Source organism: Symphalangus syndactylus, chromosome 9 (assembly GCF_028878055.3).
Source record: "Symphalangus syndactylus isolate Jambi chromosome 9, NHGRI_mSymSyn1-v2.1_pri, whole genome shotgun sequence".
NCBI classification, from domain to species: domain Eukaryota; kingdom Metazoa; phylum Chordata; class Mammalia; order Primates; family Hylobatidae; genus Symphalangus; species Symphalangus syndactylus.
The window spans coordinates 92,168,561-92,190,824 of NC_072431.2; the positions used below are offsets into that span (position 1 = coordinate 92,168,561).

At 43.4% G+C, this 22,264-nt stretch overlaps 1 pseudogene and 1 gene segment (V, D, J or C); one reads left to right on the plus strand and one right to left on the minus strand.

The window, feature by feature from the left end:
* The first annotated feature begins 7,667 nt into the window (after window positions 1-7,667).
* LOC129490013 (T cell receptor gamma constant 1-like) overlaps window positions 7,668-22,264 on the plus strand; it is a 58,264-nt gene continuing 43,667 nt past the window's right edge. Inside the window, 2 exon segments of the C gene segment in view lie at window positions 7,668-7,713; window positions 7,825-8,141. Of these exon segments, the coding sequence occupies window positions 7,668-7,713; window positions 7,825-8,141 (363 nt within the window).
* LOC129490016 (coiled-coil-helix-coiled-coil-helix domain-containing protein 10, mitochondrial-like) lies at window positions 13,260-13,792 on the minus strand (annotated as a pseudogene).

A 22,264-nucleotide genomic window follows, 5' to 3' on the forward strand; every position in this document is an offset into this window, starting at 1 on the left:
TACCTTCAAGATATGCCTTCAGGATGAGGCTTTCCACTGCACTTCATTATGCAATGCCATGTTGACTTGTTATATTACCTGAGATGTGACTCTAATATGGTTTGATTTGTTATGATGAGACTAAAATGAAACATACCACTTTTTTATGTGCATATTGCACCTTATAAGCACAAGGTGCAATTAAATAACCAATTCGAATATTGAAAACATATGTAGTTGTTATAATTTTTTTCTCCTCTAAAATAATATTTTCTTATTTCTAAAAAAATCTAGAAAATAGAGAAAGATTGAAGACAAATAATTTGCCCATTTCCATTGCTAACTGTCTGTATTTCGCACTTTCTACCTGTTGTTTCCCTGCATTGACCTTTTCTGACCATAGCTGTCACTTTCTTTCCCAATACCCTAGCCCACCACTGGGCTAAAGGTCTACAGAGGGTATGAATGATAGCCCCAGAATATCCCTCTGTCAAAATGTCTTGCTAGCTTTGTATTTGACCACCTTCTCACCAACTCAGCACTACCCTAAGCCCTGCCTGTGAGAATGCTGAAAACTGGACTCATGACTTTCAGTTTTTGACATCGAAGAGAAGCTCAGGAACTGGGTCTGGTCATGGGAGCCCAGGGACTCACAGATTCCCTTCCCAAGCCAGACCCCTTTTCTTGCCATGCCCACAACCTTCCCCTCATGGCCATCTCTTTGACTACTCAGGAGGTCCTGGGTGTCATTAGCAAAGCTGAAAATGAAACTTCATTTCAGTAGGAACTCAAGGCTGGGTCTATTTTTCCAAGCCTCTGGCAGGTGTGTCCTTCACTGGCCCTTCCCAATGCACTGTCTTCACCATTTCCAATGACGTGCCACTGGCAGAGGATGAGCTGGTCCTGCCTCCACGCCCTCTCTGTCTGCTGGCCTGACTTAGCCGTCTTCCTTTGGAGACACACACACACACACACGCGCACACACACTTGGTTCTTGAAAACTGCATTAGTCCCTATAATTTCTACTTTGTGTGAACCCCAGAGATCATTTACTGGAACCCATCCAGTTTCCAGGTGAAACAACAACACCCCACATTTCTTGAGCATGATCTATGCAGCTGGGACTGTGCTGCGTGCTCCGTTCACATTCTCCTGTTTACTCTCTGTGTGGCCCCATGACACCCCTCTTTACAGATGAGGAAAAAGAGGTGAAACAACTTGCCCAAGACTACACAGCTATCATGTTATTTTAGGGCACTGAAAATCTCCTTCTACTAGGACCTCTGGGTGACACGCTCCAGTGCTGGCTCAGCCGGTGGGCATGGGTTTTTTTCAGGGATTGCTGTTTTGTGTTTGTCCCTTCCTCTGGAGCAAGCAGCACACTCATTGTTCTCTGAGTATAAGATGGTTACACGAAGCAGGAGATTTGTCACCAGCCAGGCCTGGCTTCTCTCCCACCCAACTCTGATTCTCTTTAGGTGTTACAGCCTTGGAAAAGCTACTTAAAATAACAGCCTTACTCTTTCATTTCTAAACTGAAGATAACATTTATCCTATAGAGTTATTTTAGGATTTAATAAAGCAATGACCATCAACCAATTAGTGCAGTGCAAGAGTTTCACCGGTGTCCAACCAATGATTGCTATTATTGCTAATTATACCATCAACACTCTTTAAGCCTTTTTCAGAACTCTGGCCATTGGTCATCCCTCCCTTCACCTTGTGGTCAGATTTCTGTCTCTTCTCTGGGACTTCTTTCTTCCTCCCCCATTTCTCTCATCAGTTACCTCCTTGCACCACCAGGGAAATAGCAGTTCAGGCCCTAAGCTGGTCGCTACCATAACTCAGGAAAGTGTGGCTCAGGTCCACAGTTTGAAACAGGTCACTCTGGGCTCCTCTCCCCCAGTCAGGATCAGAGGCGTGCTGGGCCGCCCTGCCTTCCTTTGGGTCATCCTATTTCCAGGTCAGTCTCCTACCTAAGGACCTGTGGAGAGGTGGCGAGGCTTTGGGTCATCCCTACCTCACTGCTCTCTCCCTGACAGCTGGCTGGTGGCTCATCAGGCCGGAGCAGCTGGCCCATGTCCTGGGGCACTAGGGAAGCTTGGTCATCCTGCAGTGCGTGGTCCGCACCAGGATCAGCTACATCCACTGGTACCAGCAGCAGAAGGGCCAGGTCCCTGAGGTGCTCCACCAGCTGGCCATGTCCAAGTTGGATGTGCAGTGGGATTTCATCTTGAAAGCAGATAAAATCACAGCCAAGGATGGCAGCAGCTGTACCTTGGCAGTACTGAAGTTGGAGACAGGCATCGAGGGCATGAACTACTGCACTGCCTGGGCCCTGTGCAGCCTTGCACACTGCCCCAGCCCTGCACAAAAAGAACTCTTCCTCCCGATCCAACAAAGCCTTGGGCATTTTCACTCACTTTTGGTCTCTTGGGTTTCCCCGGGGCATAGAAGCAAAAAAGTCCTGTCCCCTGTCCCTCGCCTCCCCATCTATCCTGGAGGTCCCTTCCCTGGTCCCAATACAGATGAGGCTCTCAGCCTGTGCAGACTCAGTGATCCATATCTCATCAAAAGGGGTCTGTTTAAAGATGCTCCAGTTCAGTCTCTGAAGCCTTTGCAGGATGACTTGTGCTCCTGAATGCAGGTGCCACTAGCCACCTGTGGCTATTGAGCATGGGAAACATACCAAGTGCAATAGTCCATGCTGAGATGGGCTGTGGGTCTAAAATCATATTTTGAAGATTTAGTGTTAAAAGTGAAATAACTTTTATAATGATCAAAAGTTGAAATGATTATATTTAGGTATCTTGGACTAAAGCCAATAGTGTTAAAACTAATTTTACCTGCTTCTCTTTACTTTTTTTAATGCAGCAACTAGAAAAATTTAAGTGTGTGACTCACATTGGTGACCCATATTTACTTCTATTGGACAGTGCTGTTAGAGACTGATCATTTAAGAATCTGACCATCTACCCTGAAGAATGCACAAATAAAATATTTTGGAAGAGATTTCAAGGGTGGAGGACTTGCTGCGATTTAACACAAAATGGTTGAAAAGCTGATACTGGAAGCCTACTCCTGTTTCCAGCTTCCAAGCTCTTGGCCCTGGGACTGTTTTCATTTTGCAATAGAGTCAGCAATTAGAAGCATAGGAAACATGACTGCCCACTTCTCAGTACTTTCTTCCGTGGGCAGCCTGCACAGGAACTGATGTGAGTAGACAGTCGCCATGGCAGGGTGATGCAATACTCCCTAGATGAGACATTTGCCTTCCACTTCTCCTTGAACAGCACCCCAGTGTGGAATATGTGTGTATCCCAAGCTTCTCTAGACTTTTGTTCTCCTATCTGACAAATGAGGGGGTTTAGTCAAATGTCTGCTAAGTTATATGACTATGATTTTTGTATTAAAGCAAAGCCATACACATAAGATCATTATGCCCACTACCTTCATATAAAGCAGTCTTTTTTAACATAGAATAAATGAAAGAAAAAAAAGAAAGCCTGTGTTATACTGATCCTCCAGCACGAAACAGGAAACCCCTCTGCCGCTGTATGTGCAGAAGAAAAAGAAATTCTTTGAAGTCTAAGCTGAATTTAAATGCCTTTTCAAGGGAATGCTTAATACACTGTTGATGAGAATGTAAATTAGTACAACTTCTCTAGAAAACAGTATGGCAATTTCTCAAAGAACTAAAAATAGAACTACCATTCAATCCAGCAATCCCATGACTGGATATCCACCCAAAGAAAAACAAATCATTATATTAGACTGCATTCATATATTTATTGCAGCACTGTTCATAATAGCAAAAATATGGAATCAACCTAAATGTTCCATTAGTGGATGACCGGATAAAGAAAATGTGGTATATATACACAGTGGAGTACTATTTATCCATAATAAATGTGATATATACACACAATGGAATACTACTTATCCATACAAAAGGATGAAATCCTGTTTTTTGCAGAAACATGGAGGAAACTGGGGGCCATTATCTAAAGTGAAACAACTCAGAAATAGAAAGACAAATACTGGATGTTCTCACTTATAAGTGGGAGCTAAATAATGTGTACAAGTGGACATAGGGTGTGGAACCAGACATTGGAGGCTTGTAAGGGTGGTGGGGGCAGAAGGAATACAGATGGAAATTAAGTAATTTCACATCACAATACGTATAATCCAGGTGTGGGGTATACTAAAAGCCAAGACTTTACCACTGTGCATTATGTGTGTGTAACAAAATTGCACTTGTACTCCTTAAATTTATACAAATAAAAAACAAAAGCAAACACATTTTCGATGGAAGATTGAAAGTTTATGTGTGCCTTGATGACAGCAGTAAAAAAGACGAATGAATGTAAAGTCCAAACAATTCTGAAGAACTCAGTCCATCACATTCCTTCACTCGTTGTCCACCTCTCTCAACTTCTGTTTTTGTGCTAGAGATTGATAATTAAGACACGCCTTGCAGGCCAGGCGCTGTGGCTCACTCCTGTAATCCCAGCATTTTGGGAGGCCGAGGCAGGCAGAACACCTGAGGTCGGGAGTTTGAGACCAGCCTGACCAACATGGAGAAACCCCATCTCTACTAAAAATATAAAATTAGCCGGACGTGGTGGCTCATGCCTATAGTCCCAGCTACTCAGAAGGCTGAGGCAGGAGAATCTCTTGAACCCAGGAGGTAGAGGTTGTGGTGAGCCAAGATCGTGCCATTGCACTCCAGCCTGAGCAACAAGAAAAAAAAAAAAAAAAAAAAAAAGCTACGCCGTGCTTCTGAAACAGCCCAGCGTCTCTAACCTCTACTGAAGGCTCAGTTCACGGCTAAGGCCTTCCAACTTGTGTGAGAAGGACAGAAGCCGTACAGGAGGAAACTTTCATTCTGTTTTGGGGTTGTTCCTTCATTTCATTTTTCTAATTGTGCTGATAAAACCGAATGGGCACAGAGAGGAGATGCCCCCTCTTCTGCCTGTCCCCTCTCTCAGTGCCTTACTCCACACAAGAGTAAATTTGGTGAAATGGTGATTATCAGGGTGTGGCCAAATGGAGGAGCAAGCTCCCCAGTCACCTCCTTATAGAAAAACATCTTTCATTTCCTCAAGAAGAGACTCTGCCACTGCAGTGAACCTTCACCACCACAAACCTCCACCTTCACTCCTCACCAACACCTGCTCTACTCTTCATGAACGCTGTGTGACCTTGAGCGAGGCCTTAAATGTCCTAGCCATGTTTCCTCATCTCCAAAATAAAGAAAACAGCAATGTCCAAAATTGATCTCCCTCTGAATTATACTACTTGGTTTCAGCCTCAACCTCCAGGGTGATAGACTAGCTTAGAGACCAAGACTGTATCTTTCTTAAGTGATCTCACCTTCAGAGGCATCATCACCAGACTTTACAAGTTTTATTTCTTAAAAATGGTCCCAAGTTCTTTCCCTCTCATCGTCTCATGCTTTAGGGAGCCTCCTAGCTAGTCTGTCTCAGCAAGACAAGGGTGTGGCTGGTGCATTGCTGCTGGTGAGCTGGGGCAGGTTCGCAGAAGGCAGCGTGGGAGAGTATAACAAATTACCATCAGTTTCCAAGGGCTTGCTCCGTGTCAGGCATTGCCCTAAACAGTCTACCTGGGCTAAAATTTATTCTTTGCAACAGCCAGTAAGGTAAGCTGTGATTTTATTCTCATTTGGTAGATAAGAAAACAGAGGCAGAGAGAAATATTCAAAGAGCTCAGGCTTTGCAGCCTGACAGAATTAATCTTAAATCTGTTACCAACAAGCTGTTAAACCTTGACCCATTACCTGAACTGTTTTGAGTAGGGCTTTGTGAAGATTATACTAAATTTATGGTATTAAATATCATAATGGCTACAAACTGCTTGACACATTAAAGGCATTCACTAAGTGTCCACTGCTTGGTAACTCTTTAAAAACTGTATTTTAAATGGTGATGTTTTGTTAACAACAGAATGACAAAAAACATACTACAATGGCCATCCATTCCCTCACTCCACCCTTTCATCTATTCAACAAACACCTGGGAATAGAGAGATAAACAGCACATGATCTTACTCCCCTGGGAACTCTTAACTGGCATTTAGAATGAGAGAGAAATGGGTAAACAGGCCAAGACTTGGGCAGGAGGTGCTAGGAGAGAGGAAGGCACTAGGTGGCGTGAAGAGAAAGCAATTTGAAGCATCTCCATCCTGGACTTACTGGGTGAGGGAAGCTTCCTGGGGAAGACTGCCTGGGGCTGAGCCCAGAAGGATAAACAGGAATTAGCCAGGGAATGTGGAGTGGAATGCAGTCCAAACACAAACAAATTCAAGTCAATCCATAGAAGTGGGTCGTGGAATTCTAGGCAGAGAGTGACTAAATGAAGATGGAAGGACGGGGAGGCAGTGGCCACAACACAGAGAATCTCTTATCCTAAGAACTCTGGACTTCATCTTCAGAGGCAAGGTAGAGAGAGTGAGGACTTTAGAGCAGGAAAAGGACCAGGTCAGTCTAGTGGCCATGGGGAAGGTAGGTGGGAGGGGCCGAGATGGGACGCATGGAGGTGTGTGAGGTGGAGGCAGTGGTGAGCCAGGAAATGTTTAGGGCGTAGAATCCTCAGGAATTGGAGTGTGGTGAATTAGTTAGAGGGGAGAATTGAGGCTGATGCTCAAGTTCCCGGCTTGGGCAATGTGGGTAGTCATGTCATACAGGGAACTCGGAAGAAGATATGGTTTGGCGGAAGGGAATGAGTTCACTCTGGCTATGAGCAGACTTGGTTTGAGATCCCGTGTCAGACGTACTTGAAAATGTCTGAGAGTTAGCTGGATATGGGTACAGACAGTTTTCGATTTAACTGAGGTCTGACTTAAGATTTTTTTTTTACTTTGTAGTGGTGCAAAAGTGACATGCATTTGGTAGAAAACATAATTTGACCTTTGCTCTTTCCCCAGGACAGTGATATAAGATTATGATACTCTCTTGTGATGCTGGGCAGTGGCAGTGAGCTGCAGCTCCCAGTGGGTAAATTAAGAATGGAAATCTGGAACACAGCAGCTTTTAAGGAATACACTGGGGAGAGCAGTTTGTAAAAATACCTTGGGACAGATTAAATGTCTTGGGTTAGAGAAAGAACAACAGACAATAGGAAACTGTCACTGAGGAGAAGCCGGGATTCAGGAGACGTACATTATTCAGGTAGCTGAGGGAGGGGACAGGAACCTGAATCTTCAACAGAAGCAAACAAACTGGGATGGAGGGCCCAGCCTCATGAAGGTGACCAGAAGGACCCCGTGCTGCAGGCTGTGTGGGTAGCTGAGCAGAGCTAAGCAGCTTGAAGGACCAACATCTCTCCAGCTGGTTGAAGACAAGCTCTCAGAAGACAATGCTGCATGTCACAGCCCCAACAACCAACAACACCAGCCTGACAACTTGCTGGGGTGGCTGCCGTGTGGTCTGAGGTGGCCGTCTAAACTACATGGTCTGATCTCAGGCTGCAGACCTTGCAGGACTGTCTTCAAACAGACTGGAAGTGTTAACAGGTGGTGAGGACACCGCTTTACAATGATGCAGGGGGCCCCATGTCACCCTCACCCATGGGAAGTTTGACTTGGTGGACTCAGCCAAGCCACAGAGGTCTAACGCTTCTCTGCAGTGATTCCAGGCTGCCCTGGCAGACAGCACAGTGCCTGCAGACATGCTGTCAATGCTCCCCGCATCAACACTGGCAGTCCTTGGGGCTCGTAAGTAGTTTTGCTCCCCCAATCACTTTGGACTGATATTCTCTATTGTTATATATTTTTATAAATTCCAAATTCTTGGTTTATTTACTCCCTCCCATTTTTTTTCCCCAGTGTGTGTATATGGTGCAGTTCACCTAGAGCAACCTCAAATTTCCAGTACTAAAACGCTGTCAAAAACAGCCCGCCTGGAATGTGTGGTGTCTGGAGTAACAATTTCTGCAACATCTATATATTGGTATCGAGAAAGACCTGGTGAAGTCATTCAGTTCCTGGTGTCCATTTCATATGACGGCACTGTCAGAAAGGAAATCGGCATTCCGTCTGGCAAATTTGAGGTGGATAAGATACCTGAAACGTCTACATCCACTCTCACCATTCACAATGTAGAGAAACAGGACATAGCTACCTACTATTGTGCCTTGTGGGAGGTGCACAGTAGCAGACAGTTTGAGCCATCCCATTCAATAAATGTTTATTGAGTCTTTGTTTATAATCATGAATTGGGAAGCCACAGTTACAACCAGTGTGCTTGTAAACAGTTTTTGAGATAAACATTCATGTGGTGACTCTACTTGGAGTTGCCAAATTCTATATTTTCTCAAAGCAGAAGCTTGGCATCAGTCTATACAAGTGACCAGCCTCATCTTTTTCAGGGTTGTACTCTCTCACCAACAGCCTTTATAGGTCTCCCACGTTTATTTTTCTGGTTCAACCTCTCCTACTCATTATATATTTTTTTCTGTCATAATGTATACACATTTTTAGTGGGATTCTTTTGTACTAGTCAATATGCATTACATAAGTTTTCTCTGATCTTCCTATTTCTCTCGATTAAAAAATGGATATGACATTAAACGGTATTCATTTTTCTGTAGGTTAACATGTAACAAATGCAGCATGATCTAACCATGAGCAGGGCAGACTGCAATGACAAATCTATCACATGCATGCCTTGAGTGGTGATGTTTGATTTTGTACAAAATTCGTAAACACTTCCACTAATTGAATCTAAGTCAAAGTCCACTTTGGATTGGGGTTTGAGGAAAAATTCATTTTCTGCAACCTCTGCCTCCCAGGTTCAAGCGATTTTCCTGCCTTAGCTTCCCAAGTAGCTGGGACTACAGGTGCGTGCCACCATGCCCAGCTAATTTTTTTGTATTTTTTAATAGAGATGGGGTTTCACCATGTTGGCCAGGATGGTCTCAATCTCCTCCCGACCTCATGATCTGCTGGCCTCGGCCTTCCAAAGTGCTGGGATTACAGGCGTGAGCCACAGTGACTGGTCATCCAACCATGAGTTTTTGATAGACTACTCTGAGCCAGGCATTATGCACAGCAGAAATTACAAGGCCCATATGCTCTGCAAAGGCCCGAGGTTGCTTCTGTTGAACCACTTTCTGCTACTGGGCTGCCATTCACCACTAAAATGGCGGTCCTCAACTTGAATATAACTCATGATTGTAAATCTCTCATGAATTTTCATTACTTCTAGTTCAACTCAGGGTTTGCAATTTATTATTGTTGATGGTGTTGTTTTAATTTATGTTTTTGCCATGAAACCCTTTCTTGAAATGTGATCTTACAAATATAAAATAGAGAAAAGTAGATTTCCACTGGGGAAGAGTTCAAAAATGAATGATCCTTAGTCTCATCTTCTCAAATTTCCCTGATACTTTGATTTTTCAACAGCTCAATAACTATCTGAGTATACATATAATGTACAAAGTGGTCAAGACCTGGGCCTGTCATGTCAGAAGGACGTAGGTCCAAATGGGGCTCTACTTACCACAGATAAGCTGTGTGGTAAGGCCTTGAGCTTCTCTAGCCCCATTTCCTCACCTGTGAGGCAGTGGTCCTGTGGTTACCTTATGGGTGGCTGTGAGAACTCCTGACATGATGCATATCAAGGATTTGGCCCAGTGCTTGGCATATTGTGACAGCCCAGTGTTATCTGACAAGAGAAAAAACTAGATAAAACAAAAAAATAACAGCAAACACACATGTATAGTCATGTGTCTCTTAACGACAGGAAAATATCCTGAGAAATGCAGCCTTTGGCGATGTCCTTGTTGTGCAGATACTGTAGAGTGCCCTTAACACACACCTACATGGTACAGCCTACCACACACCCAGGATATATGGTATAGCTTATTGCTCCTAAGCTGCAAACCTGCACAGCGTGTTGCTGTACTGAATGCTATATGCGATTGCAACACTGATAAATATTTGTGATTTAAACATAGCATAGAAAAGGTACAGTAAAAATACAATATAAAAGAAAAATGCTACACATGTATAGGGCAGTTTCATTATAATTTGTCCATCTTTGACTGAAACATTATTATTCAGCGTATGACTGTATATACAAGAAAACATACACACACACACACACACACACACCTGTTTTTTTTTTTTTTTTTTTTTTTTTTTTTTTTTTTTTTTTTTTTGAGATGGAGTTTTGCTCTTGTTGCCCAAGCTGGAGTGCAATGGCGCGATTTCGGCTCACTGCAACCTCTGCCTCCCAGATTCAAGCGATTCTCTTGCCTCAGCCTCTCGAGTAGCTGGGATTACAGGTGCATGCTACCACGCCCGGCTAATTTTTTGTATCTTTGGTAGAGACGGGGTTTCATCATGTTGACCAGGCTGGTCTCGAACTCCTGACCTTGTGATCCACTGCCTCGGCCTCCCAAAGTGCTGGGATTACAGGCATGAGCCACCACGCCTGGCCCATATACACATCTTTATATATCCAGGGCTTAGCACTACATCTATCATAGTGTGGCTATTACATTTTATAGAGAGAATAGCTAAGTATGAAGAAACTCTTACAAGAGTTATCCCAGATTAATTTAATTCTAAGCTTTTGGTCATGGTTCCCTAAGAACTTTGACTCACACACAGCTGGAGAGGACAGTGGCCTTGTGCACAGTGCAGACGACCATTATAGGGGAAAAACAAGTCGAAATTCACAGTCCTTTACTCCTCCTGCCCTTCTCCTTTTGGCTAAGGTGAGCTTCACCGGGAACATTTTGGCCACACCAAAGGAAAACTAGCCAGAGGCAAACCAGCTCTAAGTAAACATTTGCCAATTAAATGGTTTAAATTTTGGATTCACAGAAACACTGACAGCATCTTATTAGAATATACTGTACTGCACATATGAATATCTGTTGAATTGAGATTGATACTTTCATCATTATTGAGGGGTTCATTTTACCTAATGGGTCAGCGGGTTGTATGGATGGATGCCCTGAATATTCTGATGATTTAGGTTCAACTTCTTTTCTTTTCTACCTGAGGTGGGTGAGCTACAATGACTCTGAGTAATAGAATCAACATTATATTATCTAGTTAACATAAAATCTGAATAAAATCTAAGGAAATCTTGGAAAGCAATATTTTCATAAACCATATCATCTGTTGCCGAACTCCCCACACATACAAGTACTATGGAAAAAGTAATATCTACTGCCCAGGAGTCATCTTATAGAAACCACAATTCTAGAAGTTACTGTACCCACCTGGAAATCCATGCTGACTGTTTTGTCTCGGGTGCTTTTTGCTTTCAGTCTTGTGAACAGGTTCACAAGAGGCAGCCTGGGGTAAGAAAAAAAGGGCACAGACTTTGAAATGCTTATCTCCAGACACTGCACTCATGAGTATTTTTATCTGTGTCATTTCTGTACTTTTGAAATGGTCTAATAGGAAACACATTACTTTTTAATTTTATTTTAAAATTTACTTAATAAAAGAATTCCTGTTTTATAATATTAAACATATCCCTGCACATTATTGAGCACCTAGAGACAATATGTAAAATGTTTTGGTTAGAAAGGCCTGGAAGGGGCTCTGCTTGACTACTTTTTCTTTCCTCTTCTCTAACAACTTTTGCTTCTTTTAAAAAACAAAATCTTACCTTTTCTCCTGTTTCCTACTGATTACTGTGCTGAGCTAAAGAAAATGTTAGTGATTTGAGTGCTCAAGGCAGCTTACTGGGCTTGTATGCCTTCCTTGAGCACTAGGATTTTTCAAGCCTGTAGATCAAAGGTCTTGGGAAAAAAGAAACAACTTTTTTCAGTGAGCTAACTGAAATAGAGGAGAATGGCGACTCCTACCCACACCTCTTGGATCCTGGACATCAGCTCTGGCTGTGGGGCAAATGGCACTGTATATTGGCCAACGGGGGAGGATGCAGCCAACTTAAGGCCCCTTTTCAGGGAGGGAACGCTGACCCCACTCTCCTATTCCCCAGCTGCCTGATGGTGTTTCCATTTTCTACCCCCAAACAACACCTGCAGGATAGGGAAGACCATCCCTGCAGCCCAGGGCGGTCAGACTTTGATGGCAGAGTTAGGTGGAAAATGGACTTGGATGAGCCAAGGAGGAAATCCCGCAGATGGCCCAATAAGTGGATTATGTTTGACTTCAGATAAGTAGGACAAGCTAAGGAGCCAGAAGATTTTATCTAGTTTTGTTTCACTTTCCACAAAACCACCAAGGTCCCATCTCCAACAGAACAGGATGTGTGACAGTTCCTTGAGTAAAAAAACAGGCAACTGGACAAATCTTGAGAGATCATCATTAATCAGTACTTCTTTAGTTGATTTCTTAATATGGAGGAGCATGTAGATTATTTATAATGCTTTTGTTCTTGAGTTAATTGAAGGAGTCTTAGGTATTTGTTGACTCATTAAATAAATCACCAACATGTAGTAGACTCAAATAAGAAACATAAAAGTGATATACATTTAGATATACGATTATAGTGCTGTATGCTTGTAGTGCTTCATGAATCGATAGTATGATTAATCCAATTATGCTCATAGTGTTCTTTACAACAATAACTAAGTTTAAAATAGAGAAACAATCTCAACTCTCATTAGATGATTGAGGATAGAGAAATGCCTATCATGTTCATGTCAAGTAGAATTTATCCCGTCATCCCTGTTGCTATAATTGATGTGTCTCTTCTGTAGATCCCTAATTTAATTTCTTGTCACTTTTAAGTCAACTTTTAACTAGCAAATTAGCAAAGTACTAATGGATTCAGAGAGATTGAATCACGTGCTGTACTTTACTGTAGTCCCGTTCTCTTTATATTTTACTTACTTATAAACTAAAGTTACAGAGTAATTATCAAAACTCCATATTTGTGTTCTGAAATTGGCAGAATTTGAATTTGCAGTCCATGGGTCAGCAGATTTCTCTGACTTTCCTTATTTTCTTTGCTTAGCCACAGAAAAACAGAAAAATCAGTGAGTTTACATGTACAGAGTTAAATGTACAGACTGTTCTCTGAAAGAGCTCAGTTCTATGTGAAAATGAATAATGTAGTAAATGTTCTTATAAGTGTAATAAAAGTAGTTATTGTTTATTGAGTACTTCTTATGTGCGTGGCACTTTATACTGCATGCTTTATGTCATTTGAGCCTAACAAAATACTGTCATTATTATTATCTCATTTTTATAGATATTTTCTTTTTTTAATAAACTCTTATTTGCACATTTGTGTCTTGGGTTATTCGTAGGGTGAGAAACCTCCTCACTTCCAATCCCAGCCATCTGGTACAATCTGGTGTTGTGGTCCAGCTGTCGGCAAAGGGTAGAGGTGGGTGCAGGGCTGGCCCCCGAGTCTGCACCAACCTCTTCAGAGCAGGGGGCTCAGACCATCGTTGTACTTGCACTGCTTCAGGGCCTCGCTGAAGCCCTCACACAGGGACAGGTCACTCTGAGTGGTTGAACAGTCCAGGAACTGCCTGATCTCATAGGCGTAGGACCCCATCTGCAGGGGCTGGGGGGCAGGGCGGGTGGGGGTCTGCTGGGCAGCAGGCTGGGCGGGCTCCGAACTCCTCCATCTGAAGGCTCCGGTCTGGGCGCTGCCCATGACGTGTCCCACAGCCGAGCCCACGGCTACCCCTGCGGCCATGGACGCCATCTGAACCATGAGGCTCTGCTCGCCCGAAGGGGCGGAGATGGGGCGGCTGCCGGGGGGGAGGTGGGTGTGCGGGCAGGTGGGCAGAAGGCGCGGCGGGAGGGGGCTGGCTGGCCAGACGGCCGCGCTGCGGCTTCCCAGAGGCATGGTGGCGGCGGAGGGACCCGGGCTATCTTAAATGACAGCGATGGCGGCAGCGGTTCTGTTGCGGGGACAAATGCCCTTTATAGATATTTTCTAGGTCCAGATTTGAGACTTTGATAAATTAAGACACTTGATAGTAGGCGGCGAGGCTGGGATCTGAATCCAGGTCTGTCTGATTACAAAATCTGTTTCCTTGATCTCCTACAGTGATGAGAAGAACAAAACCAAACACGAAGTTTTAAATGAGACATTTCGGGGGGAAATAAAAAATTTTATTATTCGTTTTATGAGTTTTTTTTTCACTTGCAGCCTTAAGCTCCATTTCCCAGGGTCGCATGAAATTAGTTAAAATGATGTTAACAGTGTTTACTTACAGACACTCTGCAGAGAATTCTCTACAGAGAATTTTCTTATGCAATCAAGTTATTCTGACTTCTGGGTTCTAAGATTTTTTTTTTAACAAGAAAAAAAGCGTAACCAAAACTGTGTTTACTGAGCAACAGAAAAGCAGCAAGATGGAACACAAAGATATTCCCCCTGATTATCACCTTTCTGCTGCATTCCCTTACCCTCAGTCCGCTGGGGAGCACAGAAATGTTATCCAAAGGTTTACGGGAAAGGGAGGAAAGGCCGAGACCCAACTGCAGCCTGGCCTGAGATGGCCACATCGTGTTCTGCTTCCTGCGTGGCTGCCCAGGGAGGGCCTGGATGGGCAGAGGGCCAAGTCAATGTCAGGCCTGGAACTTTACATGCTTTTCTCACCTAGATATTGTCATCTCCTTTCTCAGAGGAGGAACCAGAGATTCAGAGAGACTCTGTAGCCTCCAAGATCACGCAGGCATCACTAGCAGCAGAGAAGGGATGTAGAGTGAGTGTGATGGTCCATAAGACTTACCCTCTTCCCACCATACCACACTGACCCAGCAAGAACTGGAATAAATGACAAGGGAGGGAAGAAGGGCTCAGACTTCTCTGTATATACAAGGATGTGGAATGTGTTCCTGTAAGTGTACCCAAGTAGGGAATTTGGTCCTTTAATGAAAAAGGTTGAAGCAGGAAGACTTCTAGTTTACTGGATGAAACATAACGCAGCAATCAAACAGCCTGACTCTTTTGAGTGAATATCAATAGGAATACCACTATACTATTTACTTGTTCTTCAAACGAAAAAATGAAACTAATGAGTCCTTGATTCCATGACATAGATAAATGTTCTGAGAAGGAAGAAGTTAATGGATCACTGGGAAGGCTCCATAGAGCCAGAAGATTCAAGTGAAAGTCTTGCCAAACAAGAAAAGGAGAAAGTTCATTTTTATCACACACAGTCTGGTTGCAACAGTAAAAACTAACTTTTGTCATCATCACATTTTCTAATACCAAAAGGACATATTTTAGGAAAAAAGCATCCCAAATTTACAGATTCTTTTTTTTTTTTTTTTTGAGACAGAGTCTCACTCTGTTGCCCAGGCTGGAGTGCTGTGGTGCCATCTCGGCTCACTGCAACCTCTGCCTTCTGGGTTCACGCCATTCTCCTGCCTCAGCCTCCCAAGTAGCTGGGACTGCAGGTGCCTGCCATCATGCCCGGCTAATTTTTTGTATTTTTAGTAGAGACAGGGTTTCACCGTGTTAGCCAGGATGGTCTCAATCTCCTGACCTTGTGATCCGCCCGCCTTGGCCTCCCAAAGTGCTGGGATTACAGCCGTGAGCCACCACGCCTGGCCCAGATATGTTTTTATTTATAGAACTTCATTATTTTTTGAATCAAACTCTTCAGTGAATTAATTTTTACCACGTCCTTGTGTACAGGATAAATGGGACATTTGCAGCCAGTTCCCTCCTTGCCCATGTTTGCTGGGAGGTGGGGCGTGGACGTGGGAAACCCCTCTGGGGGAAGAGGATGGGTGCGGCAGCCCCACAACTGGTCATGAGGCCCCACCACACAAAGCCTCCACTTAGAGGGCAATGCTGAGAGACCCACCACACCTCATGATGGGGAGTTCCCCTATCTAGAAATGTTACTTACTGTCATTCAAGTCAAGGAACTAAAATCCTAAGAAAAAGGGCATACCCCAAAACCAAAACTAGGCCTCCTAACAGTAATTCTGTGCTCATCCTGCTTCAACAAGGAGGCAGAGTAGAGAGGAAGGAGGTGAAAGATATGGAATCCTCTGAGCTCCCACTTTATTCCAGGCGTATTATGCACCTATCTAAGCCAATGCTGGTAGATAGGCATTTCAATTTCATTTTCATAGTTGAGGGCACTGGGTGTCAGATAGCAACAAGTCAAGCTAACAGCAGGCTGAACTGGAATTAAAAGCAGGACTGAATGATTGCATGCTCGCCTGTATAGCACACTATGTGGATTTTCTTGGTATCAAAGAAATAGGTTTTAGTTCCAGCTCTACCATTTACTAGCTGACAGGCCTTACATTACCCCCCTTTCCCCATGGGGAATCCCTTTCTGCTTCAAAATATTATTTGGATTAAATAAGCCAATGTTTGTAAAAGTGTTTTGGAAATTGTAAGCACCATAACAAAGTAAAGAGTTATAGTTTTATTTTAACACATTTTCATTCATTCTAATATGATTTCTCATATGAATTATCTCCTAAGAATAGTCAATATTTATGGAGCTCCCACTATAGGGAAGGCATCCTTCTTGATGAAATAAGGAGCTTTAACAATCCCTACAACATATGACTTTGACGTAACAAAAATGAAATCTAGCATGTGTTATATGAAAGTAGCAGGTAACAAGTGGTCTAGCAAAGCTGCAGTGCTATATGCTGAGTGACAGAGGTATTTGTTATAATATCCACTCCAATTCCTCAAGAAAATAGATGGTGGCAAAGAAGATTAAGTGATATGGCTTATTAAGTGCTGAGAATTTTTACATAGTGGATATTCAGTGGGAGGTTTCATTTTGTCCCAATCTCTGCTGACACTCTAAGCTCAGGAGAATGGTAGTAATCCAAAAGAAGGGGACAAAACCAGAGATTCTCAGTGGAGGGCAAGCCCCTCTCCAGCAGACATCGATAATGTCTGAGACATTTTTTATTGTCACAAACAGAGTGAGAATGCTACTGGTATCTAGTGAGCAGAGGCCAGAGGTGTTACTAAACATCCTACAACGCACAGGACAGCCCCACAACAAAGAATTATCCAGCCCAAAATGTCAATAATGCAAAGGCTGAGAAACCCTGGGGTAGTTGGCCATATTTCTCAAAGACTTGCTAAGAGGTAGACAAAATTGATGACTCCAACCTTTGGCTCATGAGCTATATCCAGGCTAAATGCAGTAAGAGCTTAGAGAATTCCTGGGGACTCTAATTTTGCAAAGACTCTCTGAAAAGCACTGTTGGGATTTCCTTGGAAAGCCCCTCTTCTCCCATTGAGGAGGTGATAGGGTAGCTCTTCTACTTCCACACCAAATAGGACTCTCAGGTCCTACATCCACCATGCGTCCAGAGCAGAGACCTGTGTGTGGGTCATGGAAGTGTTGGGTCTGTGCCATGAGCGTTTGGTGGTCAGATAAACCAGTGAGGACTCTCACCTGGAAAAGTGGACAGGTGACTTCAGGTCATAGCACACGTGGTAACTTGGACCAACTCTCTGCTGAAATCAGTTAGATAATCATGATGAAATAATAATAATGAAAAAGAATCTTTCTAAAAGTTTCTAAGAGTCAACAAGATAACAAGGTGAATAACTTTTACCCTGGCAAATGGACTGACTATCATGGTGTCATACAGCTACGGGTAAAGTTCCCATGTGATCCTGACCAATCAGCAACCTCAGAAATGACTGATCTGGGCGCAGGGCCTGGGGACACCCATTTTCTCTGTGAACACTCTGCAAGGTTCCCCTTCCTCATCCTGGCTCAGCTTTTCCTTCTCCAGTTTCCCTATTTCCTCAGCCTTTTCTCGGGCACTTAGCCTCAGCAGACGGGACGTCACAGCTACAGATATGCACCTGTTCTTCACTCTGGGAATGTGAACTTGTTCCCATACTTCTCAGATTGGCTGAGGGATTTTTTTGAAAATGAATGTCTCATTTCTTGATAACTTTGGTTTCATTGAAAATGCTATTTTGTTTCTAATTGAAATTGGGTAAAAACAATTGAAGCAAGTAAAAATCTTTATTTCATTAGCAGAAATGAAGCATATATTTTCACTGTAGGGTATTCAGATAGAACTTTTCATACACACTCAGGTACCGACCAACACCAAATCAGGCTTTTGAGGATTTGATATTTACTTGGAAAAAACCCTGTTCAAGGTCAATTATGGGCAAAGAGCTGCAATCATATATAAAATTCTGTATATAAATCCTATATATAAAATTCTGTCTACTCCCTTTAGTTCTTAATATAAAATTCCCAGAAAAATAGAAAGACATGATGACCCAATATAATGGCCCCCAGGAATCCAGCATGACGTTGGAGCTGAGGTAATGGGCACTTGCCCCGTTATCATGTCTGCGACCACATCCTTCCCAATGTGGAAGAGCCTCGTCCAGCTCTCTGCTCCGGCTAGGCCTCAGCCTCAGCTTGCAGCACTTCCTATGTTCCTCAGATGATGCCTCTGTGATCACAGGAAACCAGAAAGGGAGTCTGATGACTATCAATTGCACCCCACAAATGCCAGTACCTATACCCCCAAGTGTCTGATTTGACATCATTTCCTATTGACTTGGGTTCCTATTTAGAGACTATGTTTGTTGAAACTGCATGATTATTTCAGAGAGAAGGCAAGGTCCACTATTTCATAGACTTCTAGTCATGGTGAAATGCTCAGGGTGAAGATGCCAACAAGGAACAAGATGGAATTTATATCTACTCAGTTCCCACTGGCTGCCAGAAAATGGGATAGATGTCCTACATGTTTAGAATTTCAGGTGATTGTCATAAGAACCTGGTAAATAAATTTATTCATGAAAGAAATAACTGATGCTTAGACAGGGATAGTTATCTGTCCAAACAAATAGTTCATGCTCTTTCAAGCGCACTATTGGGCCACTTTGAATACCCTTTGGGTTTATTAACTTAATAGAAATAGGGCCAGGTGCAGTGGCTCAGGCCTATAATTCCAGCGCTTTCAGAGGCTGAGGCAGGCAGATCATTTGTCCTCAGGAATTTGAGACCAGCCTGGGCAACACGGTGAAACCCCATCTCTACAAAAACACAAAAATTAGCCAGGTGTGGTGGAACTTGCCTGTAGTCTCAGCTATTCCGGAAGCTGAGGTGGGAGCATCACTTGAGCCCAGGAGGCAGAGGTTGCAGAGAGCCAAGATTGCACCACTGCACTCCAGCCTGGGCTACAGAGCAAGACTCTGTCTCAAAAACAAACAAACAAAACTTTATAGGAATAAACTGTGGTGTTTGTGGGTAATCATGAGCTGCCCTGGACCTACTGCCTAGTCCTGCAGAGCCAGGTCAAGACAGAATGAGCAGTGACTCAAGAAGCCATGGCTAAAGGGATAGAAAGCCCAACGGAAACCAAAGATAGACGAAGGAGAATCTGTGAGTGTCTGGCTCCTGTCAAGCTTCCCTAATACGGCCCTGGTAGAACTTCATCAACAGTGGAAGACATTTGCAAAGGGAAGCCCAAACCAGCACCCCTTTCCACACAGGCTGTGCATGTAGGAGGCCCAGATGCTTCTCAGGGTCTCTGAGAGGATACAAAGCTACTGAGGGGGCCGGAGGGCACAGCACCTTGGATTTGGATAAGAAGCTGCAGGAAGGGAACTTTGCATCCCAAGGGCATGGCGTGGAGTCAGTAGTGGCAAGTTCAGTCTGGTTATTACACCAGCCGGTTCAGAGGAAGAGTGAAATCCCCGAGATCGGCAGGGCAAAATGCTGGAAGTTGTTGAGGATGCAGAGAGTAGCAGGAAGACACCTCTAAGAACTCACTCACACACCCTGCTCCTGTGTAGAGATGTCATCCTGGGGATGAGAAGGAAGAAGAGAGAGAAACGCAGAAAAGCCTAAGCAGGCACCACAAAGAGACCGAGCCCATCTGAAAGAGGCTGCTCTAACCTGGTGGAAACTATTTTAAGTTGGTAAGTTTAGTGCCTCCCCACAATATCAGAACAGGCAAGAGATGACAGGTATAGGTTGTGTACATTTCCCCTCTGCATTGAACGATAGCGTGTGCGTGTTCCACCACTGTGCCCTGCTCAAAGTTAGCTGGGTGGCTGCGCCCTGCTCAAAGTCACTTGGGTGAGGGGCGCCCGTGGGAGCCAAAATCCCATCTTACACCCACCCCCTGCACACTCTGGAGTTGGGCTGTGACATGCTGGAGAAAGGTGTCTTTGTCTAATTATTCTGCCTAAAGGCATGCCTTTTGTTAATTAGTAAAAAGAAGCCTTATTTGTGCTCTGCGGAGTGGGGGTGCTGTTTAGGAGGTAATTCGTGATAGAGCCACACAGACAAGATACGAGGCTTTAAATAAATTGAATCTATGAAGCTTCCTAACCCCATGGAAACACAAAATTAGTTTACACAAAAATAATCATTAAAGAACTAATGAAAATAATGTTTGAATTCAGCCACCAGACATTACATTCCAGAGCCTTGAGAAAAACTGATGAAAAAAAAGTCATGAAAAAAAAGTCATTCGCTTAAGTGACATCATGGTGTGAAGTCAAGGAGTGTAGACTCTGGAGTCAGAGGGCTTGAGTCAACCTGAGCGTCTTCGGCTTTGACTGTGAAGACACAGCTTTGACTGTGTGGCAGAGACGGAAGTGCCCACTCCAGTGACCCTTGTGAGGGTTAGTTGAGATAATAAATACAAAATGCTGAGCATCAACCCTGGAGTAGAGAAAGGTCTCAAGTAAGTACTCATTACCAGTATTTGCTATTTAATTTCACTTTTGTCTATATTCCCTTGTGTGAAATGGTTAGGACAATTAATCAAGGAAAACCTTCCTTCAGGGACATTGCTGATATTGCAATCTTCACTAGATACACTTATCTCTACCTCCACCTCCACCTCCATTTCTTCTCTGTCTCTATCTCTATCTCCCTGTTGTTTATCTATCTAATTATTTATAAATGAACTGGCGGGTTTGTTGTTGTTGCAGCCTGGCTAATGTTATCCAGACATATCTGAAACATCATGAGCGGCATGGAATGGTAATCTCTGCTTGAACCATTTACCTCCTTTCCTAACACCAGCAATCACACACACCTGACACTGACCCGAAGCCTCTGGCCTGTCCTCGGAGGCAAAGACTGGGTAGACAAGATGCCTGGTTACCAGCAATCCTCTGCAAGTTCCTCTGAGCTAATGAGATTGCTTTTCTCTTTGCTCAAATTATGTGAGAAACTTTTAAAAAAGAATTTAATGTGCTCTTTTGATATTTCAGGTGTTCATTCAAAAGCGTATGTTATTCTCCGTCTCTCTCTCTCTCTTTTCCTAGTTGGGTGATCAAAATGGCACAATCAGAAATATTTATATATGCAACAGAAAAGAAGAATAAATTTATTCATGCACAAGTACATTATGTACATATGTATGTTTGTGTATACATATATCTGTATAATTGATATATTTGGGAGAAATAAAAGGTTTCATTAAGTACACAGGTTCTAGAGTTGGACCCTCTGTCGCAAATTACTGTCCTGTCACTTAACTCCTGCCAGAACAAAGTGCATACTTGAACAAAATGCCTGCTCTGTAAAAATGCTTTGATCTTGAATAAAATGCCTGCTAGGTCAAAGCTTCTATTTTCCCATCTTGAAAATGGGAACAATAATAAGAATCCTCACTTAATAGATAATGGACAAAGGTGCTTGCAGCACAGAGCCTGCTACAGACAATGCTCTCAATTAATGCAAACTATTAATATTATGAAAAGTGAGTATCTGTTTTCTGACAATGTTTTCAATAATATAAATTCTGCCTTTGTTCACTTTATTTGTTTGAAAAAACAAATAAAAAACCAAACAAAAAAGTATCTTAAAAGTGTCCATTTGTCTTTCTTCTTGACTCCTAGTAACGCTTTCTTGTGTTTAGGGAATTTTCACCTCATGGGTTTTGGTGAATGAATGAATTCATCTCCCTCTACAGAAAAGAAAAATGCCTGATGCACTTTCTCAGCCTTTATTCCAGGTAGTCAGGTAGACTATGGACTCCAGCAATTAGACACACTCCTCACAACCTCTCCATCACAAACACACACACACACACACACACACTTGACTGCTGGAGTAGGAGGGTCTGGAAGGAACTGTCTGGCAGGGATGGAGTGTGCAGGGTGCCTAGTGAGTTCCAGGGTGGCCGTGGCTGCCCTGGTTGTGGCAGCACCAGGGCTCTAAGCCGGGCCCTGCAGACTGGCTCAGTCTGCAGCATGGGCGCCCTCTCGTACTTCCCATTCCCAGGACACATCCTGTGCAGGGGAAGAGTGAGTCCTTCTAGTTGCAGCCACAGGCCCATTGGTCTGCTAACCTCCACCTCCTCAACATTCGTCTCT